Source organism: Mauremys mutica, chromosome 1, assembly GCF_020497125.1.
Source record: "Mauremys mutica isolate MM-2020 ecotype Southern chromosome 1, ASM2049712v1, whole genome shotgun sequence".
NCBI classification, from domain to species: domain Eukaryota; kingdom Metazoa; phylum Chordata; order Testudines; family Geoemydidae; genus Mauremys; species Mauremys mutica.
The window spans coordinates 180,290,627-180,315,160 of NC_059072.1; the positions used below are offsets into that span (position 1 = coordinate 180,290,627).

At 38.9% G+C, this 24,534-nt stretch overlaps 1 protein-coding gene across 8 annotated transcripts in view; it reads right to left on the bottom strand.

Annotated features, from left to right (window-relative positions):
- Positions 1-24,534, bottom strand: part of CADM2 (cell adhesion molecule 2) — a 996,746-nt gene that overhangs the window by 250,694 nt on the left and 721,518 nt on the right. For 7 of the 8 annotated variants that reach the window (XM_045002083.1, XM_045002081.1, XM_045002080.1 and 4 more), the window contains one exon: positions 5,354-5,503. In XM_045002083.1, coding sequence (XP_044858018.1) covers positions 5,354-5,503 — 150 coding nt within the window. Of the gene's footprint in view, positions 1-5,353; positions 5,504-22,139; positions 22,203-24,534 lie in introns of those variants that run through there. The other variant, XM_045002085.1, reaches the window with a different exon arrangement.

A 24,534-nucleotide genomic window follows, 5' to 3' on the forward strand; every position in this document is an offset into this window, starting at 1 on the left:
CGACCTGAATATGAGTGCCGGGATTCTAAAGGAGCTATTCAACAAGGTGTGGGAAGAAGAGAAGGTACCTGAAGCATGGAAGAAAGGTATCATCGTGAAATTACCAAAGAAGGGTGATTTGTCTTTGTGTGGTAATTGGAGAGGTATAAACTTGTTATCAGTGCTCGGGAAGGTTTTCTGCAGAGTTCTGTTACAGAGAATAAGACAAGCAGTAGAAGAGATCCTGAGGGAAGAACAAACAGGGTTTAGGAGTGGGAGAGGATGCGTTGATCAGATATTTGTACTACGTACAATAATGGAACAATCTCTTGAATGGAACTCGCCACTGTTCATTAATTATCTCGATTTCGAGAAGGCATTTGATAGTGTCCACCATCCATCTCTCTGGAATATCTTAAAAATATATGGATTCCCTTCGAAAGTGATTAACATCTTCAAAGATATGTATGCCGGCAATAAGTGTTGTGTTCGCCATGAAGGACAGCAGAGCGAGTGGTTCCATGTGAGAACGGGAGTTAGACAAGGGTGTGTTATTTCGCCCATTCTATTTCTTGTGGTCATAGATTGGGTGATGCGGAAAGCCACTGAAGATAGGCCAAGAGGGATCGCATGGGGACCCTCTGGTCATATTGAAGACTGTGACTTTGCAGATGACATCGCCCTGATTTCAAGCTCTCAGACGGACCTCCAAGAGAAGACTGATAGAGTAGGTAGAGTAGCAAGGTGCGTAGGACTTAATATCCATGCTGGTAAGAGCAAAATAATGAAAGTAAAAACAGCCAGCTCGACGAAGACAGTGTTATGTGACGTAGAATTGGAGGAGGTGAACGACTTCAAATATCTTGGTAGTTACATATTGGCTGATGGCAATATTCAGAAGGAGATATCTACCAGAATCGGTCTTGCAGCAAATGCATTTTATAGACTTCAAAATATTTGGAGGTCAACCATCTTGCAAATGAAAACCAAGGTAGAGATCTACAGGTCGAACGTCCGCTCTGTGTTGCTCTGTGCGGCGGAAACATGGAGGACCAACAAGAAGATAGAAAGTCGGCTTCGGGGCTTTGAAGGAAGGTGTCTTAGGCAAATTCTTAACATACATTGGCCGCAGCGTATCACCAATGTTGAAGTGAGCCGATTAACGGGTATCAACAATATAGTGGATGAAGCCAAACAATGAAGATGGAGGTGGCTGGGGCATGTGTTGAGAATGGATGCTGACAGACACCCTCGTATTGCCCTACGATGGACACCACAAGGAAGAAGGAGGAGAGGTAGACCATTGGGGACGTGGCAAAGGACCATTGAAGAAGAAATGAAAGGTATGGGAATGAAGTGGGATGAAATCTGCTGTCTCGCTCAAGAACGAAATGAATGGAGGAGAGTGGTTGGCGCCTTATGCTCCAAAGGGAGTGAAGAAGAAGAAGAAGAAGAATTTGGGGTGTGGGTTAAGCTTTGATATGTATCTATGACGTGAAAGGAAAATGTGATTAATATCTTTGGTGTTCTAGTTGCAAACAATGAATAGTTATAATTCATAAATGAGTAAATAATAATGTGACTTTTTTATTGAACCTTCTAGCCAAGAATCTTGGACAATGTTACCAACACGAGTTATTTACATCTCACAAAACCCATGTGAGGAAGATATTCATTATTAGTCCCATTTTTCTGATGGAAAAATGAAGACATCTGTTACGTGTCATGACCAAAGACACAGGAATGTGAGGTACAACGATAAGTCAAGTTAAAAACAGAATCCAAGTCTCTAATGTTTTCCCATGTTTTGTTTATAGGCATATAACATGTAGGCAGTAGCAGTACATCTAAATTATTCTAGAATGAGAGACACTCGAGCAAACAAGACCAACTTTAATGATATGTTCAGATTTGAAGAGACAACTGCATAAAAACTAATTATCAGCATTTTTTTGAGATCAAGCTGCCTGCTTATTCAGTCACAAAGTTTGGAAGTCTCCCAGTGCTTGTCTAAATGACCACTTATTTTGTTTAAAGCTCATGTGTAAATCTACCCCACGCTAGCCTGCCACACACAAACTCTCCAGGTGGACCCAGCTGTTGCGCACTAAACATTTCTCAGTCAGTTTTGACTATCACACTTTGAAATGGGAGTAGATTAAAGCACACTAGGGAACATTTAGTGTGTGTCAGTGGAACCCACAGAGTTACTTAGTGAGGAACACAGTAATGTGGGGTAGATTCACCCCAGCGTGCCGCAAACTAGGATGACCAGATATCCCGATTTTATAGGGACACTCCCAATTTTGGGGTGGTCTTCTTATATAGGCTCCTATTACACCTCACCTCCTGTCCTGATTTTTCACATTTGCTGTCTGGTCACCTTACCTAAGTGTTCATTTACACAAGCCCTGAATATTACCACCATTAGGTGAATCCAATAATGTTACCATCTCCTCCCATCCAGTCCCATTGTCTTAACCAAGTAGGTAATGCTTCTTCTCAAATACCTCACTGATTTAATTCACAAAAATAAACTATATTTACATTAAACATGTCTTTTTTTATCATCAGAAATTGTCTTTGGATGAGACAGCCTGGCTCTAGGTCCCTCTGTATCACCATCTTTTAGTTCTAGTTTTTGCAAACATTAGGGCCTTCATGAAGAACAGCGTAGTGGAGAGGGCATTTCAGACCTCCTCATCCACAGGTAACTTTTCTGCTTCTGGAACACGTTCTGTAGCATACTGTCTATGTTAGCTTACTCTCCTGCTTCTGTACACACCAGGCATGTATTTGATACACATCTGGCCCCCCATCTATAGTAGTACCTGAGCATCTTCCAAGTATTTAAAAATAGAAATAACACTGGCACTCTCTCTCTTCCTTCCAATGAATAGAAGAAATAGTTTGATTAGTTTGTGCGTGTGTGTGGCATGGTGGTGCATAATTTATTGGTGGAATGTTAAGTCAAGGGCATGTATTATTTTTAATTTAATTCTGAATGTGGAGGGGCTGTGGTCATTCTGATCTCATGTGAGAGTGAGCTTCATAGATCCAACTCCTATAAGAGTTGTCTATCTGTCTCCACCTATTCTTTTCCACTGATTTTATGGGTCTGATAAACACAACTGTACCAGGAGGTTTACATGGCTATGAAGGGAGAGAAATGTGTCATGCAGCTAGGGCCAAAACCAGTGGAGAACTCTGAATGTCTGGGCACTGGAATCAATGGATGAAGCAGATCTACTGCACCTAAGAGTAAGCTCTCTGTGCCTAATGGGCACAAATGAAGTGCCTGTAAGAAGAGAGGCTCTGACTCAGACTTCTGCTTCAACACTGGCCTCAGGTGGACTTAATGCTGTCTCCGAGGGATACCCTTCTAAGCTTTCAGAGCTAGAGTTCCATCCTAGCAATACAAGACCCAAAGGGAGAAATCTTTCCTTTAGGCATAAGTGGAAGCACACATAGACAGAGCTGCTGATTAAAGCTGTGAAACCATTATTTGAGTTGGAAGAAGTGGGGAGAAAGCGGCAATGACTTCTGCATGGCATTTTATCCTGCTGCTCACTTCCCCCAGCAGTGTAGTCAAGGATGGGATTGTCACATGAACAGGATGCAATACCTTATAAATGTAAAATAATTGAAGATGCATGATTTAAGGACCAGGCATCCTTCTGGATCATTTTAGCAGTTTTCCTGTGTAACAGATGCACAGTAAATTCCTCTGCAAATAAATCTGCACATATTCCTCAGAGGCTAAGAACAGAACTTAAAGTTCAGTGAAAACTGCAGTTCTTTACGTTTTCTTTAGCCTACTGTGTCTTTTGTAGAGAATATAAATTGCTCACAAATACTATGCAACAAACCACTCATAAATGTTATTGCTGCACTTCTTTTAAAATGTCATTAAATGTATAGAAGTTCTAGATATTGGGTTTCACCTACAAAAGAGCTCAAACCCACTACTTTTACTTATGCAGGTATTCCTTACTTACATAAAAGCAGTGGGATTACTCACAGGAGTAAGGGTTGCAGGATTGGGTTTTAGGAATATTAACACATGACAAACCCTTCATTATGTATCATTAATCCAACATCCAGAGCATACTTGAGACTCAAAGGAAATTGCAAATCCAGTGATTACACATTAAAAAATAGTTACACAAAGGAAAAAGGAACCATTTCAGTATCTTAATTAGATTCTGTTTTGCTTATTATATTAGTAGCAATGACACTTATTCAGTTTGAAAATATTTTGATCGCAGGTTCTGTAGATATAATGCAACTGCTTTTCAAATCTGCTTTTAATCAAGTACACAGATCCACACAAAACCTGCTCTTCAAGCTTGATCCTACAAGATGCTAAGCACCTTTGCCATCATACAGCAAAACACTTAATCAGTGCTTAACTTTAAGCTCCGGAGTACTCCCATTTGCTGGATATGGGCCAGAGTACTCAGCATCTTGCAGAACTAAGTCCTCACTGAAGGATTAAATATAAACTCTATCAAGCTTTGCTACTGCTGGAGCCAACATCAAGGTTATTGCAGTTCTGAAGCCAAACAGATTTTATGAAATTTAGCTCTGTTAATTCTCAAATGTTTTTATGTATGAAATCTAAGGGCATTCCCTTGTTAACATTTTACTGCAAAATATACATTTCTTGGTTTATTCAGGTTAGATGGATGCACAAATCTTGGCAGTAAACCCTATTAAATAAGCAATGTTTGTCTTATGAAAAGGAATAGAAATTGTTGCTATTTTTTTCATCTGGGTAGACCACCACCACAACCTATGGATCATGTAATTAGTAAAGCTCAGGCAGTAAATATAAAAGTGAACTAATTGATTAGTAGTTTGGCTGAATAACCATTTGATGGTAACTGCACACTAATTGTTTAAAAACAAACAAAATCCAATAAACTTGAGCCAAATACTATCTATCCTTCCACCACTAACTACCATAGACAAGATATGGTGCTTACAGGCTACTACATCCCCTCCTCACACAGCACTCCTTAACCCGCCCTTCAAAATACATCTTAACAAGGATTTCCAGCTCAGCTTGCAATAATCATGAAAAATGTTGTTCTTTTCCTCCAACCACTTAATTTAGGCAATGAAAATCATATAAGATATACATTACAAAAATAACTTCAATCAAAGAGAGAGTTAGAAACAAACTCTGTATATTTAATAAAAAAATATGAGTTAATTACTCTTTAGAGTTTATGCCTAGCAAACAGAAATATTTAATATTTAACATAAATACAGGTACATATTAAAACAGTTTGGGAATAAATGAATGTTCTGTCTCATTTAAGATAATTATCATAAAATATTTCAAAATTATTAAAGAAAATATATTCACCTTTCTTGTCATCAAAGTACAGAGTCTGTTGAGCTGGATTTGACCACTGGAGGGAGGTGTTATCATTTTGATCAACCCTGCAGGTCAAATTTGCTGTTCCCCCTTCAACAACTGTAACATTCTGTGTGAGTGGAAATTGCCCTTGGCTGCCTGAAGGGGATTAAAGAAAGCAAAAACAAAAAATCCCGATTACATGAAAGTTATAGAAAAGAATTTATTACTAACTTCTCACAGCCTGCACAGTCTGAATTTGATGTAATAGTCTTACCAATGGGGGAAAAAAAAAGATACACCAAAAATATGTTCTCTGTATCAGAGAGATAGCCAGGTTAAATTTAAGAGCTGCAGATTATTTAATATTAATTATCTTCTAGGAAGCATCCTACAATCCTTATCCCTTCCTATTCGGACACACAAACTGAAAACCCTGTCCACAGATGCTTCAACGTATTATATATGGTTCTTATTATGAAGAACATGGTTAAATGTACCTAAAAACCTAGACTATTTATAACATCTGCTAAAAGCAGGAAATATTTAAAAAACCTCTGAAACTCTCTTTTGAAATCAACATAGAATTTTTTTTAAGCCAGAAAGATAGGGTAGCTTACAAATTATTTGATAATTTTCTTGATGCTTTTGCTTGCCAGTTTTGGCATTTTGTCTAAGAACAAGTGTGGTATGAGGAAGTATCACCTGAACTTGTCTGGGGATAGACTTGATGTAATAGTCCTTTCACATCTCTAACTATTATGATTTTATCCCAAAATGTTATAGAGCACATTAAGAATCTGCTGAAAACAAGACAAGGTGAAGCTGTCCAAAATACCTCTTATACACATTTCCAGTTATATATTTATTATAAAGAGCAATTTTGTGAAATCAGCACATACTTTGTTATACAATGGACTCTACACTGTCCAGAAGACACAAAGAGGAACTGTAACAAAAGCAAGAGTTACAGTTTTTAATGTGTATGTGGGGAAAGCTTACAAGTAAAATATTCTACTTGTTCTGCTAGAACCACTGGCATAAAGATTCTTATAATGGAGAAGTACAACATGTAGCTTGGCACTGAAGAGTATGAAAAGCCTAAAGTGGAAAATATCCTTACAGTCCTAAATGTAACAAATAGACAAGTTCACGCTTATGTTATACTATTATATCAAACACATTAACTTACAATATACCAGTAGTTATACCAAATGCCCACAGATCTGGCACAAAACTTTAAGGTAAGTATTATATTTTAGTGGTACTCATTATAGAACTCTGCCCAAATAAACGAGGGGTTGGGGTTTAGCCTATACAGAAGGCAAAAATGATTAAAAACAAGTGCAATTATGCAACTATGCAAAGAAACCATGAATAAATTATAGACCAGGGGTCGACATCCTTTCAGAAGCGGTGTGCCGAGTCTTCTTTTATTCACTCTAATTTAAGGTTTCGCGTGCCAGTAATACATTTTAACGTCTTTAGAAGGTCTCTTTCTATAAGTCTATAATATATAACTAAACTATTGTTGTATGTAAAGTAAATAAGGTTTTTTAAATGTTTAAGAAGTTTCATTTAAAATTAAATTAAAATGCAGAGCTCCCCTGACCGGTGGCTAGAACCCGGGCAGTGTGAGTGCCACTGAAAATCAGCTCGCTTTCCGCCTTTGGCACCCGTGCCATAGGTTGCCTACCCCTGTGATAGACACACACTATTGTTTGACTAGGTTATAGTGACAAGATAGAATCCAGGGCAAGTTTTGATGGCTGTGCAGTAGCTTACGCAAAATGAGTTTGGTGGTGTTACTCCAGTTCCTGCGAGGCAGGCACCCACAAAAAACATTACCACAGCTGGCAGCCTTGTTGGCAGTCTTGCAAAAAGTGCCCAAAACCTTTAAGATTAACTACCCTCTCACAACCACAAGTAGACAGTCCAGTTCTGGGTTGGAATAAACTGGAGATCACTGAGTAAGCTTTCTGCTGCTGTAGAAAAAACAGAAGCAGCATCCTTCACAAGCACTCAATTTACATTAAAATACTTTATTGCCTAAATTTTTGTATTCTGAACAAAATAAATTAACAGCAGTTGTGGGAAAAGTCATCTCAATAAATAAAATCAAATGAACTCACAGTTTTAATTCCTCTATTAAAATAAAAATGTTTCCTTGGCATGAGACTACAGTAGCTGAAGGAAATATAGGATAAAAGAGTTGTCATCAACATATCAAATTTGAGCAAACATTATTGGAGCAAAAACTGTACATTCTGTGTCAGCCATATCTTTTATACACTAAATGATACAGAGTAACCTGAAAAAAACCCCCACCTTTATATTTAATGAGATGGAATATTTGTGGTAAGTAGAATATAGGGAATATTGGAAATATTATAACTAGTTTAACCACTGCAAACAAAACACCAAAAATTTCATAACACCCACTGTACTTGATATTTCTTGAAACACATACATTAAAAATACCCACTGAATGAAAAATCACAATAAAGACAAAAATCAAAAACTTGTCATATTTTTCCATCACTTCTCCCCTTCCCAATCCCAATGTTTCAAGGAACCTCATAGCAATTCTTATTGCTTAAATTCAAGTTTTAAAAATCCAGAAAGGCACACACAGCATGCTATTACTTCCACTAAATTACAGTAGGCTTTCCAAACAAATAACCTTCTAGTGTACAAGTTCTGGCTCAGTAGTTGTTTAGGCTAAAACATATTTTGCATACAGAATAAGTAAGTTTGAACTACTTTAATACCATTAACCCAAGTAGCTGGTTCCAGACAGCACTGCAGTGAAATCCATCAGGCACATTGGAAAAGAACAGGAAAAGTAGTTTAAACAAGTGCTCTACAAGCAACTGTTATACAAAAATTGCTCAAGACCCTAACTACCATAAGAAGGTTTCATATACTGTGTTCATGGAGGGATCATTCCTGCAAGATGTTGAGTGCGCTGGCCCTGATACAGCAAAGCACTTAAACACGTGTATAATTTTAGGCATCTGAACAGTTCCATTAAAGTCAACAGTACTTAAAATTAAGCATGGATTGGGGCCACGGTGCTAAGCATCTTGCAGGATTGAGCCGTCAATTATCTAAACAAGTACTAAATTCTAAAGAAGTCTTCTAGATAAAAGTAGTTTTTGTAACCCAGAGAAGCTAGCAGCAAATTACAACAGTACTGTTGAAGTCCTCTCTTAGGGGGCAAAACAAACACAGACTGTAGTCCTGTGGAATTACCCCAGGCCTGAGACTTTGGAGACCAGATATATATTCCAAACTCACGCTTTGACTTACTACATGACTCCACACAAGTAATTTTACCTCTCTGTACCTTGTTACACGATCTACAAAAAGGGATATTGGTGCTTATTCATCTTACAAAATGCTTTGGGATCACCAGATGTTCTGTACTGAGCACATGCAGAACATTATTTGATTTGACAGATGTATAAGTGTTCCCAATTTCTCTCCTCGGATTTCAGTACTTCCTGCTGGTAAGATGGAACACAGAAATACACAAGTTGAAAAACACTGAGATACCAGAATACTTCAGTTTAGCCTCTGTGTATCACCTCTATTCTTTCCTTGATGTTAGGAAAGATTTGCTATGTGGTGTATTTCTTTTTTCTCATCCAAACCTAATTCCACCACATATACTTCTCTTATCTAGTTAGAGGCCCGGTAGTGCTACTAGGGCTGTCCTTGTGTTGCACCTTAGTCTTAAGCCCATCGGTTACACGTTTTTGGAGCTCAGTTGTCACTATCTATCTCAGTGATTTTACCTAGGTGTAGAGATGGGGCAATAGTTAGAGACATTTCCTGTGGCGTGGGTTGCTTTTGTGATGCTGTGGGTGGTGCGTGTGTGTGTGTGTGTGTGTGTGGGCACGGGGACCTATTGCATTTTTCAATGGAGTTCACAGGTTTGTTTCTCTAAAGAAGGAGCTGATAATTTCCATTAGCAGTGATCACTGTCGTTCTCCATAGGCCTTTACCAGGCAGCAGAAGCATAGTTTTTTTTTTCAAAGGTGATGTCTCAAGTGTTGCAAAGGGCTTCTAGAACTCATGGTATGTTGGTATGTGACGTGGACAAATTTCTTCAGGACTGGTGAAGTGGTTAATACCATACAGTCCAGTTCAGAGTTCTGCTTCAAGCTCTTCACAGAGGTCAGTGCATGAGTTGGAGGCTTGTGGTGCACAGTCTGGGCTGATTAGCTGGTTCACTATGCCATGAATGTGAGTGGGTCTCTGCTGGCCTTGATTTGGGGATTGCAAAGGCAGAGGAGAATAAGGTTCTCTTTGCTTTTGTCACTGCAGTGGTGCATTCCTATAAGAAACCTTTGTGCTCTTGGTGATATATGCTGACAGTATAAAATCATGTGAATATTAGTCTGTCTATGCTTTTCATATGACAGTTCGTTGATGAATCCTGAAAATCTTTGTAGTAGATGTGGGAAAGAGGGTATCTTGGGGTCAAGGTGCTAACTGTGGGGGACATCAGGTGAGTAGAGTGCGTTAGCAATTTGCTGACACATTGGCTTTACACATTCCAACGCATCTAGCTTCCCAACATCCCTGTGAGGTATGTACATTTTATTACCATTTTTCTTATGTGGAAATTATGATAAAAAGTGAAGTTATATGACTCACTAAAGGTCACACAGGAAGCCTGTAGCAGAGCTGAAATTAGAACTGATTTCTTATACTCAGTCCTGTGCTTGAACCATAAAACAATCTTTTTCATTTTACCATCCTTCCTAACTTGAATCTCCTCACATTATTTCAATACTTCCAGTTTCATCCAAAACCAATATGCACAGGTATGAGAAAATTCAAGACTTGTTGAGGCAGATACAAAGTAAAGACTTGATTCAAATCCATTAAAGTCAATGGCAGTCTTCATATTGATTTCAGTAGGTTTTAGATAAGACCTTAAAAAAGTGTCAGTCCTCTAAAAGGCAAATGCAAAGCATGGTAATTATTTTAATGGTGAGGAGAGGGAGACAACTTCCCATTTCAAATGATGCAGTGCTTATCTGACAATGAGCATGAGTGTAAATTAGTTTTGGCTTATTTTCTTAGAAAGACAGCTCAAAAGAAATTAAAAACAATGGGGGTATGATGAACAATCCAAAACATATTTAATCAGTTTTTCAGGATTACTTTATGTATATATAATCTCTCAAGATGTAAATCTCTCCAGAGATATAAAGCTTTATTTTGAGAAAACATCACAAGATGTTGCAATTAGGTTAGCAGAAATTATATCCTGATCTGAAATGTAGATGATTATAAAATAGCCTAAACATGGAAAAAAGTCCAGGATCTATATTACTATATTACTTTTTAGTTTTTCAGTTTTCTAGCAGGAATTAATGCTTTTGATGTGTAGGGTTTATACCAAAAATACAAGAGAAAGGTAGAATCCTGCAAGCTATGCAGCATGGTAATCAGCATACTGACACATGGAGAGGAGAGATGCAGAAATGAGTGTTGGTTCTAGTATCTGATTTCATTTCTAAACAAAGATATTACAAATTTATGATACAATAATGACAACCAGACTATAGACTACAATTCAACAACTTATACATAAAAGACCCGAAACTTTTTTCCCCTGGAAGGAACCCTCAGACAATCTAGGATGCACATTACATTGCATCCATTCAGCTTGGTCAAAGAAATAGGAATTTGCTTTAACTCTAGAAGCAGAGAAATCCCTTGACTGGGTTGAATGGCCTTTCCTAATTGGCTGTTTTGAATTATATCAATTTAGTCCCACATTTGGAAAACAAATACCTCATACTTAATCTGCAGCATGAATGTCTTGATATCCCTAACTAAAGAAAAAGGGGAACAAGTCAAAAGTGTCTGTTCTCTCACTACTATTTTTTCCATTAATAGAGCCACTTGCAAAGAAAATTAGGAGTTAGAATATTGCAGGATTCACTTCTGAAACTACAGAACCTAAAAGGGATACTGGAAATAAAAAATTGCTTAGTTCTTGGGGTAACATTCTAGAATTTTTTTCCCTGGAAGGCTTAATTGCTAAAGTAGTCCAATGGACAACAGTATATATTTATAGTAACTAATTTAAGAGTGAGGAATTTATGTGTAAAATAGACATGGAAGGTGTCTTTGTAACTTCCCCTTGAGCCTATATTTCTAGCTGCACAATTTTGCAACAGAAAACAATAAGACCACCAACGGGAAACAATAAGACCACCAATTCAAGACATAATTGAGTTAGAAGCCATTTTAACTCTATATTCTCAGAGAAAAGAGCTTAAATTTTAAAAGTTCACATAATTTTATTTAAACTAAGCTGAAAAAGTAGGGGGGAGGGGGAAGACTGAAAATATACCCAACTAGAGAGTTTTATTGCCTGTAATTTGATGGGAATTTCGCATAAATTCTTATATCGATTCTTTTATACTACTTCCAGATTATGGGACATAAAATTATTGTCTCATGTGCAGTGCTGGAAAAACTGCAGTGGGGAAGGAAATTTATTTTTATTTAATTTCTTTGGATTTCTTAAAAAAATAATAAAAAGTGGCACCTATCCATAACTTGGGGAACACAATATAAGTTACCAAACCAAAAAATAAATTAAACCATGGTTTGTCCTTTCCACCACATCATCAACCAACAGAACTGAACTTCCTACTTTCCATAAAAAGAAGGATGGTTCAATGATTAGGGTGCCTGCCTGAGACTTGACACACCTAGGATCAATTCCTTGATCCACAACACACTTCTTGTGTGACCCTGGGCAACTTAACTTAGTTGCAGTGTGTTTCAGATCCCCATCTGTAAAATGGGGGGTAAAAGCACTTCTCTACTTCACAGAGTATTGTGAGGACAAATGCATTAGAGACTGTGAGGCACTCAGATACTACAGTAGCTATCATTTAAGTACCTAAGATAGGAAGAAAAGAAAAAACACACACACACACACACACAAGTCCCATCAAATCCTCTGCAGCAGTCTGTGCAAATTTAGAACATATCATTTTCTTCTATCTCAAAATAGAGACATTCTGGCATGAGAATAGTAACTATTACCAAATACCAGAATGAAAAGAATTCAGTTCTCCCCACATGAAGTAAACATAGAAACACATGGTACAGAAATATCAAATGTTAAAATACAAACGCTTCTCAAATGTTTTGCTAGAACCTCAGATGATGTAAATCAGCGTAGCTCCACTGACTTCAGTACAGCTATGACAATTTAAACATGTGGCTGCTTTCTTGGACAAGAATATCCCACTATATATTAAGGACAAGGGAGAAAATCTATTCCCTATAACTGGTGGAAATAGAGTGCTGAATGTATTCATTTTAAAACAAATGGAAGAATTTTAAAGCCCTGTGGTTCTGCTTTCCTAAATTACACAACAGAATCTTCCATAAGGCTTGAGGATAGAGAGCCAGAATAGTGGACAAATGAAGCTGAAAATGGACGGTCTCTAACTCTGTCTTGGTGTAGTAGTACTTTCCACTACTTGCATCCGACGAAGTGGGTATTCACCCACGAAAGCTCATGCTCCCAAACGTCTGTTAGTCTATAAGGTGCCACAGGATTCTTTGCTGCTAGTACTTTGGGTACCTTCATGTTAGCAGAGTATGGGGTAAAGGTCTTCTTTATACAAGTATTGCTTTAAAATATGTAATAGTAAATGTTAGAAATTAAAATGTGAGACTGAATGTGTTAAATATTTAAGATATATAGTTTTTGGTTTTCTGTTGGCTATTTTGGAGGTTGACTTTATTTTATTTTTTTGGTTTTAGCTAACAATTATGGCACAGATGTGTTAAAAAGACAAAAAAAGTAGAACTCCAAAGTGTTTATGATCATTTAAAAATATTTACACTAGCAGTATGCAATATTTATAAACCATACTGCTAAGTCCTCAATTAAACACTACATAAAAAAAGCCTAAATCAGGTAGGTCGGATAACTTGCCTTGGAAAATCTAAATGAGATATAGTTCAACATCATGCAGTGCCCAATATTCACTCATTTTCATCTGTCCTGATCCTTCCTGATATTGCACAGATAATCAGAGATTTTGCAGTGTGACAGAGTGGTCCAGCAGCCTATCCTATAAAAGTCTATCATTCATGTAAAAAACATAGAAGTTATCGTACACTCTGATTCGGAAACATTGTGTGGAATGTCTGAATGCTCATAATGTGAGATTTTCTTCCTAGTTTTGTAGACTCAAAATGTTCAGAAAGAATAGTTAATCATCCAAAGCTTTGGATGTTTATTTGTATGGAATGCAAACTATAATTGTTTCTAAGCAGTTTATATTTTTTTAAACAAATTATTTAAAAATCTGGAACTTAAACTAAGATCAACATGGATCTCAATACAGACTTTTTTTATTCGGGAAAAAAAACAAACAACAAACAAACAAAAAACCTCAGTGGCAATGAAGAAAATATGAGAAAAGTAACTAAGCCACATGAAGCAATGCAGTGTTCGTGCATACTAGCAATCCTTTCTTCAAATATCAGGTTTGCAGAACAAAGAAAAAAATAAGCAGTCATATTATGGTACAAGTGAAAGAGTTTAAGGGTGAAAGATGTCTTCCTTTGAGGGAACTGCCAGAAAGAAAGGAGATAGTACTGAAATGGAACTTCAATAATGTCCAGAAAGTTAATTATTTTGTGTTCATAAAAAACACTACTTTTCTTTAATGCCATTTGAATGGTCAATAATCAATACCTAGAGGCGACTATTTTCCCTTCCAACATGAAGAACACTTGAAAGGCAGCTAGCTGAGTGAACAGGAACCTATGACCACATTCCCACATTCAAAGACAGATTCACAAGAAGACTCAATCACTTAACTAAGTCCTAAATTGAGATGTCAACCTGGAGAAAGTTTTTTTTTTTTTTTTAAAGAAGTGATAGACAGTTGGTCCAATACGTCAGGACACAGAGTAAAGATGCAGGGTTTAGTCTAGGATAATGAGATTCTCTTCCCCCCCCCACACACACCCCTTTAAAATGGAAGAAAAGGCAGTTGGGTCAAATTGCTACTCTGTGGAATGTGTATGTTTCAGTAATGCTTTATTCAGCCCAAGGTTAAAAAGATAACTATAGGCATGCACATTTTGCAGAGCTTTGTTCTGGAAGGTTTGACAGATACATATACTGGTATCATTGCCTGCAAATGAATTATTTTTTCAGACTTACTGAGTCAGACCACCAAGTTTGCTCTTTAAGCCTAACAGAACTGACTTTTTATGAATTGATGTTACTCACTGAACTACTTAGCTCTAGTTATGTATACCAATGCAGAAGCTCATCTATTCTTTAAATCTTCCTTTATGCATACTGCAGGAATTTGTTTTATTAGACAATAAACAGGGGAAGGAAAAAAAGAAAAAGAAATGTGTGCTAACCACACATTACACCATCCCATTCCAGACTATAAAGAGTATCCAAGTGGTTTTGTAGGTATTCAGAATATTCAAGTAATCTCATATGGTATATATTTCAAAATGCTTGAAGAGAGAATCTTGTGATAGTTCAATGAAAGCCAATTTCCCTTTCCCCCAGTTCAGATTCTCCTTATCTAAACCAGAACAAGAGAAAAGTACATTTAAATACTGATCTTGATTCTGCTCTCTGTGTTCTAGGGTTGGACATGAAAGGATCTTTCTGTAAGAGACACAATTAAAATCAATAGTGTTCTTTCTTTGCTAACTGGACTTCACTATTCCTTCAATTTTCTGAGTTTACTGAATGACATCAAATCATATGTAAACTTCTTTAGGACCAAACATTTTCTCACAAACTTTCGACTGATCTCTTTAATACTAATTCAATATGAGAATCTGAAAGAAACCCCCTATTAACACCTCACCATGTATCTTAGTTCCTTTCTCCTATCTGATCACCTCTGCTGTTCCCAACTGGCCTGGGTCTATCACTATATATATATATATATATTTTTTTTTAAAAGCCTTCAAATAAACTCTGGTAATAAACAAATATTCTTCATTGGAAAAGGAGAGGGGAAAAAAAGGAAAACACAATCCTAGTAGATGAGCAGCCTGATACCTGCAGATGGTTTTCAACTAAACAAGCAATACCTCAATAACTTTGAATTGATCAACATGTAGCTATATCCGAGTCAACTCAGAACATTCCCTGAAGGAACCATTTCTGTTTTTCAAAGAGCAAAAGCCACAGTGGTTAATAAGATGTGTTTTCCACTTTTGATCATTTGTTCATTCACAAAGATTTCATTTCTGGTGATTTCACCCATCATGTCAATGTTTACTTTCTTTGATGTTCAAAGTCTTTTGTAGTGCCAAACCAGATCTACTGAAACATTGCTCTGTTTAAGCAAATAGAAGTTGCTGAATGAAACAACTATTAATTTAACTCAGAACTTGATATTTTCTGTAAATGTTATACAAGTAAACCAGAATAAGGGATTTCACTCTGGGAATCTTGTGGTGATATAGTTTCAACTAATGGCCAAATGCTACTAAATCCATGGGGCCAGATCTTCAACTGTTGTAAGTTTTCATATCTCCATTAAAATAAAGTTACAGAACTAAGACAATTTGCATCAGTTCAGGATGGGGCCCCTTATTCCCATCACTTGGACAATTGCACTCAAATGTTATCCTGCATTATGCAGAGCAAATGCTCTCCCAACCACCACCAACAGAATATTATGCATTTCTAAAAGAGACTGAGAAGGCCTCTTTGTGGGTCTACAAGTTTGAATAAACCGACTGTGCAGATTTTATAATTTTCATAAAAATGAGTATTTGGGGGACCTAGCTGGTGTGCTTCCATTAGCACTAAACAGCCATCTACGTCCCTACTCCTTTAACTGACATTTAAGGTTATATCCTGCCATTCTTTCATGCACAGAACACTGTTCCCTAACAGTCAATGTGAGCTTTGTGTGTTGATCAATTACTGATAGGCCCTAGTTAGTGTCATTTACATGTAGTTTTAGATAAGGATATGCTTTATTCGTGGAGTGACTTTACCAGCCCCTCCCTGACTCTAGCTTCAGCTGTCAGTGGTGGGGCAGAGCAGGGGTTATATGTCCCTGACTCAGGGCTTTGGCTGGAGAAGAGGCCACCCCCTGCCCCACCCTCCCTTGCTGTGACCCTGCCCCGTGGCTTCAGTAGGGTCTGGAGTCTGGCCTGTGCCCCACAACTGTGGCAGGTGGGCTGGGGCTGTCAATCCCTCCCCCACCCCAATGAGGATCCAGGTATCATTGCTCTCCTTCCCCATTATTTTTAGTAGAAGTCATGGCCAGGCTAGAGTTCCTGTGAAATTTTGTGTCTGTGACTTTTACTAAAAATAACCATGACAAAATCTTGAGATAATTTACTTATAGATAATTAAATATTTGAATGTGTTCAATTTTGATGTAAAATACTTACATTATTTTATTGGCTTTTCTTGTTTATCTCTATGGTCTATGAAATATCTACTGATATGGCAGAGCTGATGAACTGCAAATTTCCCTGCTGATTTAGGTCAGCAAGCTGCTCATGAATCCAGCAGATGTTTCTGTTGTCTAGGCCAATGGAAACCTTATGGACCCCTTCTTCTTCATCTCCTCCCAGGAGCAAATGTTCACACAGCAGATATCTGGATGTATGCCATAGAGCAACAAAGGCAAGAAAATGCTGCTGTGGCAGCTATAAGCATGGTACTGTATACAGCTATTTGCTTTGTTCATCTCTAAGATTATTATTTACAATTACCATATTTACTGCATTCCCTTCCACATTATATTTTTGTTTTGAATATATGTATGGGCCCCCCTCTTCTGTGCTATTCAGCTTCAGTGGACCACATAGATGTAAACTAGAACAATATTTTCTTGCATTATGTAAACTTCTGTTTAAAGACAAGAGACAACTTTAAAAGTGTGTACAGAAAGCTGCAGGCCATTTTTTAATAGAGTGCCTGTATTATGCTGGAAATATTTAAAAATATGACTAGGGGATTTAGGCACACAGGGTGGGATTCACAAGGGGGACATAGGTACCTGTCTGCCACTTTAGGACCCTAAAACAAAAATTTAGATCCTCAGAAGCCCTGCTCAGCTGCTGCCTAACTATATGGGTGTCTAAATTTCCCCAGTGATGTCTCCTAGGTTCCTACATTTCTCCTGGTAGGTATATTCATAGCTTCCTCAGTCCTGACACCACCAAACAGCTTAGTGCCTAGCTCAAACCTAAGCCCCTACAGGGGTCACAAACTAGATGTTCTCCTGCTGGGCACAATCAAGTAGATGTGCTCAGAGGCCACCTTGCCACAAAGCACAGCCAAAGGTTGTGATGCCCCTCATTAGATGATGTTTAGCGAACTCACCCAGAATATGGGAGCACTGGGTTCAAATCAGTACTCTGCCTAATGTGGACTAGGTCTCCCACCTCCCACTTAAATAGTCAATGGAACAGGGACTTGAACTTGGTTCTGCCACATCCCAGGTGAGTCACCTGAGCACTGGACAACAAAACCACTCTCTTTCACTCTGACCCCATGAGTACTTAAGTATTTTATACAAAGTAGAATCACTGACACTAGCAATTGAGACAGACCCACCCCATATGGACCAGTGGTTAGGGCACTCATCTGGGAATTCGAACCTAGGTCTCCCCCATCCAAGGTGAAAGCTCTGATGACTGTGCTTTTGGATATAAAGGGAAAAGCAGTTCCTCCATCTCAGTTTTTCTTGAAAAACCTGATGCCAGGCACCTAACTCCAAGAGAGAGTTCACAGCTGTGACTCCTGAGTGGAAGGAGGCGTGTCTCTCCAGCCCAGAGTTAGATACTTAACTCCCTTTGAAGAGCAGACCTTAGGCCACATGCCTCAGCTTGCTCAGCATTTCCTATTGGCAAACGTAGGCACCTAAAAATGGGGTTTGCAAAAGTTAGTATGTTGAGTAAGGAGTGGCCTAAATCTCCCCATTTTTTGCATAGGGAACCTGGGGGCCTAACCTGAAGTTAGGAATTCTGTTTGGCAGCAGGACATCTAGGAGATAGGCACTCAATGCTCAGCCCAAGTCCCCTTTGTGAATCCCACCCACAACTCCCATTTATTTTAAAAATTTACTTTTATAGAGGGGAAGTTGTGTGCCCAAACTCCTTAGATGCCTTGGCAAGTTTCAATCTACAGCAGGGATTGGCAACCGTTGGCAGGCGGCCCACCAGGATAAGCCCCTGGCGGGCCAGGCCAGTTTGTTTACCTGCTGCGTCCGCAGCTTTGGCCGAATGCGGCTCCCACTGGCTGCAGTTCACTGCTCCAGGCCAATGGGGGCGGCGGGAAGTGGCAGCCAGCACATCCCTCGACCCACACTGCTTCATGCTGCCCCCATTGGCCTGGAGCAGCGAACCGCGGCCAATGGGACCTGCGATTGGCCAAACCTGCGGACACAGCTGGTAAACAAACCAGCCCTGCCTGCCAAGAGCTTTTCCTGGCAAGCCACGTGCCAGCGGTTGCCGATCCCTGATCTAGAGCTATACATTTTTCATTGTTTATTCATTCATTATAACCACTGCATGTTCCATTGTAAAATGGTAGTTCCACCACTGTCCTGTACAACAGGAATGTCAATGCATGTTTCTATGTCCTGCATAATCTCCGTTCTTCCTTAGAGTCATGTAATTTTGGTATGTTTTCTTGTACCAAGGATTCCTTATAGTTGCTGAACACAGTTGAACGCAGGTTTACCTAACAGCTGCAATTGTACACTCAACTAGTTCTAAAAGTGTGTCTTGTGTTTGTTAAAATTCCAATAAAAGAACCAAATAGGCTATAATAGCCATGTTATTGCATTAGTATGAAAAAGTTTCCAAAGTTTGAAATGTATAAAACACAGCATATTATATATATATATATATATATATATATATATATATATATATATATATATATATTCTACTGAAATAAAAGAAACCAGTGAGTATACTGATATATGCATTAAAGTAATTTTCTAGCTCAGTGAATCCATGTCAGAAATGGTTGCCTATGCTAAAATAACACTTCTTTCTTTGCTCTAAAAATCTTTTAGTTGAAGACTTTTACTTTATAAATTACTGAATTATTTTAAAGGTGATTTGGTACCTAATAAAATGTTGAGCTGACTGGGTTTCTTTGTAAGGCAACTGCAGCGTCTGAACACAGCTACTGGGAAAGTGTGTATGAAACTTGTTCTGCATATTAGTGAGAAATAGTTTGCTTTGCATATGTTTAATACTAGACAAAATAAAGGATCAATTTACAGGGTAGCTGGAAAATTCCATTTTGGATCACATCAGTGTCTCTTAAGTCTTTGTGATTTTGTGTATAAAAAGGGATTTTTTCAGGACTAAACTGCAACAGTATTTTATTATGAGTAACAAGAAGGAGTGCAGTTGTAGTAGTATCTGTAAAGACTGGGATGGAAAGTAGCTGCCAAGTGCCCAGATTATAGTGTGTCAGAATGAATGAGTGCAACACACATCCTCACACATACACCAAACTCCACGTTTTCAAAAAGTGATGTTGCACTATAATATTCTGTTCCACTTCAGTAATTAGGAAAAACTGTTTAGGTATCGAGGACAATTAGTCCCACTTGTGGTTCAAGGACGGAGGACAGGTACAAGTCCTGTGATGCACACCCGTGAGAACCATACCTACGAAAATTAACAAAAGTACTCAAGGATGAAAACATTTGAATAATTTTTTTAAAAAAGTGTATAGAATAGTTAGAGAATGCAGAGAAAAACAGGGCTCCTAGTAGTATTTATTAACGTGGAGTTGTCAATTTAGAAGGTGAGTAGGGTTGTCAACTTTCTAATGGCACAAAATCGAACACCTTAGCCCTGCTCCTTCCCAGAGGCTCCACCCCATTCCATGAGGTCCCACCCCTTCCTACTACATTCCCCCTCTCTCGGTGGCTTGCTCTCCCCCCACCACCACTCACTTTCACTGGGCTAGGGAAGGGGCTTGGGATGTGGGAGGGGGTGAGGGCTCCAGCTGGGGGTGCAGGCTCTGGGGTGGGGCCAGGGATAAGGGCTCTGGGGTGCAGGAAGGGTCTCCAGGCTGAGGGATTCAGAGTGAGGAAGGGGTTGAAGCAGGCGTTTGGGGTGCAGCTGGGAATGAGGGGTTCAGGGTACAGGAGGGGGCTCTGGGGTGGGACAGGGGTGTGGGATGTCTGTGTGAGGGCTCTGGGCTGGGAATGAGGGGTTTGGAGTGCAGCTCTGAGTTTGGGTGGGGGGAGGGGAGCTTGGGGTTACTTCACGTGGCTCCCGATCAGCAGCACATCGGGGCTATGGCAGACAGCCTGCCTGTCCTGACACTGTGTTGTGTGTGCACTGAAGCGGCCAGCAGGTCCGACGCTAGTAGGCAAGGGGAGCAGGAGGCTCTGCACACTGCTCTTGCTCTCCGCAGGCATTGCCCCCGCAGCTCTCATTGGCTGGTTCCCGGCCAATGGGAATGCGGAGTTGATGCTCGGGGTGGAGGCAGTGCACAGAGTCCTGTTCCCCACCACCACCTAGAAGCCAGACTTGCTGGCTGGTTCTGGGGCACAGCACAGTGCCAGAACAGGTAAGGACCAGCCTGCCTTAGCGCCGCCGACCGGACCTTTAACGGCCTGGTTGGTGGTGCTGACTGGAGCCAGCAGGGGTGCTGACCAGAGTTGCCAGGGTCCCTTTTTGATCGGGTCTTACGATCGAAAACTGGACACCTGGTCACCCTTATGTGAGTGAGATAATATGTTTTATTGAAAAAACTTCTGTTGGTGAGATGGACAAGCTTTTGATCAGTGTAAGCTCAAAAGTTTGTCTCTCTCACCAACAGAAGTTGGCCCAATAGAACATATTAACTCATCCACCTTGAGTCTCTCATGTCCTGAGATCCACATGGCTACACCCACTGCATGCAGTTTAGAAGGTGGGTAGTTATGTGAGTGAACAGTTTGAGCTGTAATAGGCACATCTGCATGTAATATTGAATAGTTTTCTTTGCAAACGGTTCCGCTAAATCTGTCTTAACTAAATTAGTATTTAAGGTTTCTGGTTTTAGGCCGAATCTGAAAGGAAACATTTGAGCAACATATTCACCTAGAATACCTAAGATTTGCAGTGTTGGGGATTTGCACAACCCTTAAAATCTGCCATACTCCCTAGAAGTACATCCCAGGGTAACAGAGATAGGAGGATATTTGATATAATAAAATAGTATTATTTTTTCAGCTCCAATACAAAATAATTTTAATTCCTAAAAAGAAAGCCATAAACAGTCTAAAAAGAAAGACTTTTTTTTAAAGACAGACAAGAAAGAAACCACAGAACTCACTAGCAGCACTACTGCAAACAGAGAGAGTCAGCGCTTCACAGCAAAGTGGAATGCATCAAATATTATTCATGCCTAGGGCAGGTCAAAAATTACAATACACATACTGATTTGATGTCTATCTTTGATTCAAGGTTAAATTAACTCTCTATTGAATTCAGCTTTTGTTATTATTATGAAGTACATCCGCCTATCATTAATATTTGGGTTCAGGTCTCCAAAATTGTTTTAACCTGCTTACTGAGTTTATGTCATAGGCCATATCTGAGCAAAATTGTTTTATTTTTTACCATAAAGCAGCAGGGAATGAAACAGAATTGTTTAAAAGCAAACAAACAAAACAAAAAAACCCCCACAATTGCTACTTGGTTTTGCCCTCAAATCCCTTCCCTTCCCCACCCTTTGTGTATGTATGCTTGCTGGATGTTAACCTACTGTATTCTGCAACCAGTTCTTTAGTATTGCTGCCCTCTTCTGAAAGCTACCAGATGTTCTGGGCCCTGCAGTCTACTTCCTAGTGGAGAAGAAATTAGAATATACTCAAACTCCATATCCCTAACTGTAACTTGCTTTATTTACATGGACACAAATGGCATACAGGCAACCCCTGCTTTCAGAAATCTCAGCCCAATCCCCAGAGAATGACTCTGCCTCAAGAACTGAGTCCAATCAGAGACCCAGATTGTGAGCCAACACTCCTGCTGCTTGCACAGTTCCCTCTACTCAGAACCTTGCATAACAAAATGGCCACCACACAAGGTTTTCCCAAGACTGAACACTTGCTTGCATGCTACAGAAAGGAACGTTGAAGACTATGTAACAACATCACCTAACACTTACCAGCACAAGCATTTTAAAAGCCAATAACAAATCACTTTTCATAACATTAACAGTAAAAGAAATGAAATAACCCCTCTGTAGGCATGTACATACTAGTAACATTTATTTATGCTCTGTTCACTTTTATGTATTGCTTCCAGTAAGCCTATAAGTAGAGGAACCAAAGGCTTGATGATGTCAAGAAACAGCAGTAAAGAAGCTTTTGAACGCAACACTTCGTACAGAAAGCCTGAGTGAATTCTGGTCTTGAGCACTATTAGGAGTTTGAGAGAGATCTATAGACTGTTCAGCATACTTCGAATTCATTTCCATAGCATCCACTTCATTTTTCAGTTTCTCTCTCCCAGCACAATAACCATGAACATTGGTTAATCAAAACCAGTATTGCCAAAAAGAGTCAAGTACAGGGCAGGAAAAGTCTGGCCCATTCTAAAATAATCTGTTTCTAAGAAGTCAGGAAAAACAAGAATTTGATCTTCCAAGCTGATGAGAGCCTTAATTCAAATCTACGTAAGTTGAGAAATAATTCCGTTTGCAGTATTAAAAAAAAAAAAAAAACTTCCATCAGCCAAAGGAGGTCCCTGATGTGTTCTGTCAACCCCACCTCTTCTGTTTAACTGGTTCTATGTGCATGAGTGGGAAAGAGACACAAGACAGAGGAGAATATGCACTGAATTCTTATGTATTGTTAACATTAGAGATGGCTCAAAGCCTAGCCTAAGAGTTGTTTCTTCACATCACATTTAAATGCACATACACACAGGCAAATCATGCATTCTTTGTGAAATATAAATGTATGTCTTTAAAATACTAAAACAAATTGTGTGGCTTTAGCTAAAACATAAAATTTACCCCGTCTTCTGAGCAGCACAACACAACGCAACTGTTACAGTGCCTGTTCCACTGAAAAATCTAACATTATTTACACAGCTTTTGGGCAATTATTTTGAAAGTATAAAATCGCTGTAGCTTATGCATCTTATTTCTACGCATGAGCATTTCCTTTCTGGGAATATGCATGGGTCCTCAGAAGATGTCCTCCATAACAATGGCTTTTAATGGCTCCATTCTGTGGGGGCAGAGGTAAAATTCTTGTTTATATGTTCAGCAAGAGCTATTTAAACATAGTTGTGTATATATTCACTGAGCCATAAGGCCAATGAGCATATTGTTTGCTGGCATAGTCCTTGAAACAAGTCACAGGGTCAGTACTCACTCATTAACATAGCATTGGCAAACTAAAGTGTTCAAAAAGCACGACAGGCCCAAAGGAATTCTGAGATCTTAAATAATAAATATTAGGTTCTGGTTTCATATTTTTAAGTTTTCCTCCACACCCATGAGGCAAATTTACTTTTTCACATGTTCAAATAATTCCATGAGTCAGGGCTTTAAGAAAAATATGAAATATTGCAAGAGTTGTGATAAAAATCATGAGAGTTGGCAACATTACTAATACACTCCAAAAAAAGTGAATGCAGATGTCATGTGGAGAGTGGGTGTTGAACTCAGAATTACATTCATTCATCCCATGATCATGTCGTTTTTACATGCTAAGCTGGTACTGTGCTAAAGGGGGTGGGGGGGTAAGAGGAAGAGCACTATATACCCAGGGCTTACAGGTGACGGTTTACTGCAGTGGAATGGAAGACTCACTTGATGGTTGGAGGTCTGCCACACCAGTGGTACTAGAGCTAAGTGTCTCCTTCTCAACTTTCTAATCCAGTATTTTTGCCACATGCCAATCAAGAGCCTCTTGATCCACCCGCTTCTCACAATAAGAAAAAGGGACCAGAGTGTCTTTTTACCCAATTCCTGACTGAAGATACTGGAAAAAAAACAGAGTATGATATAATAACAAATTATTAGAACTGGTTTAAAAAAAAAGACAAAAAGATTTTTTGCAGATCTTTTGCCGAAAGTTTTCACTGATGTTTTATAATTTTAATTTTTTTCCCACCCAGTTCTGTATCTACTATAGAAAAATTCA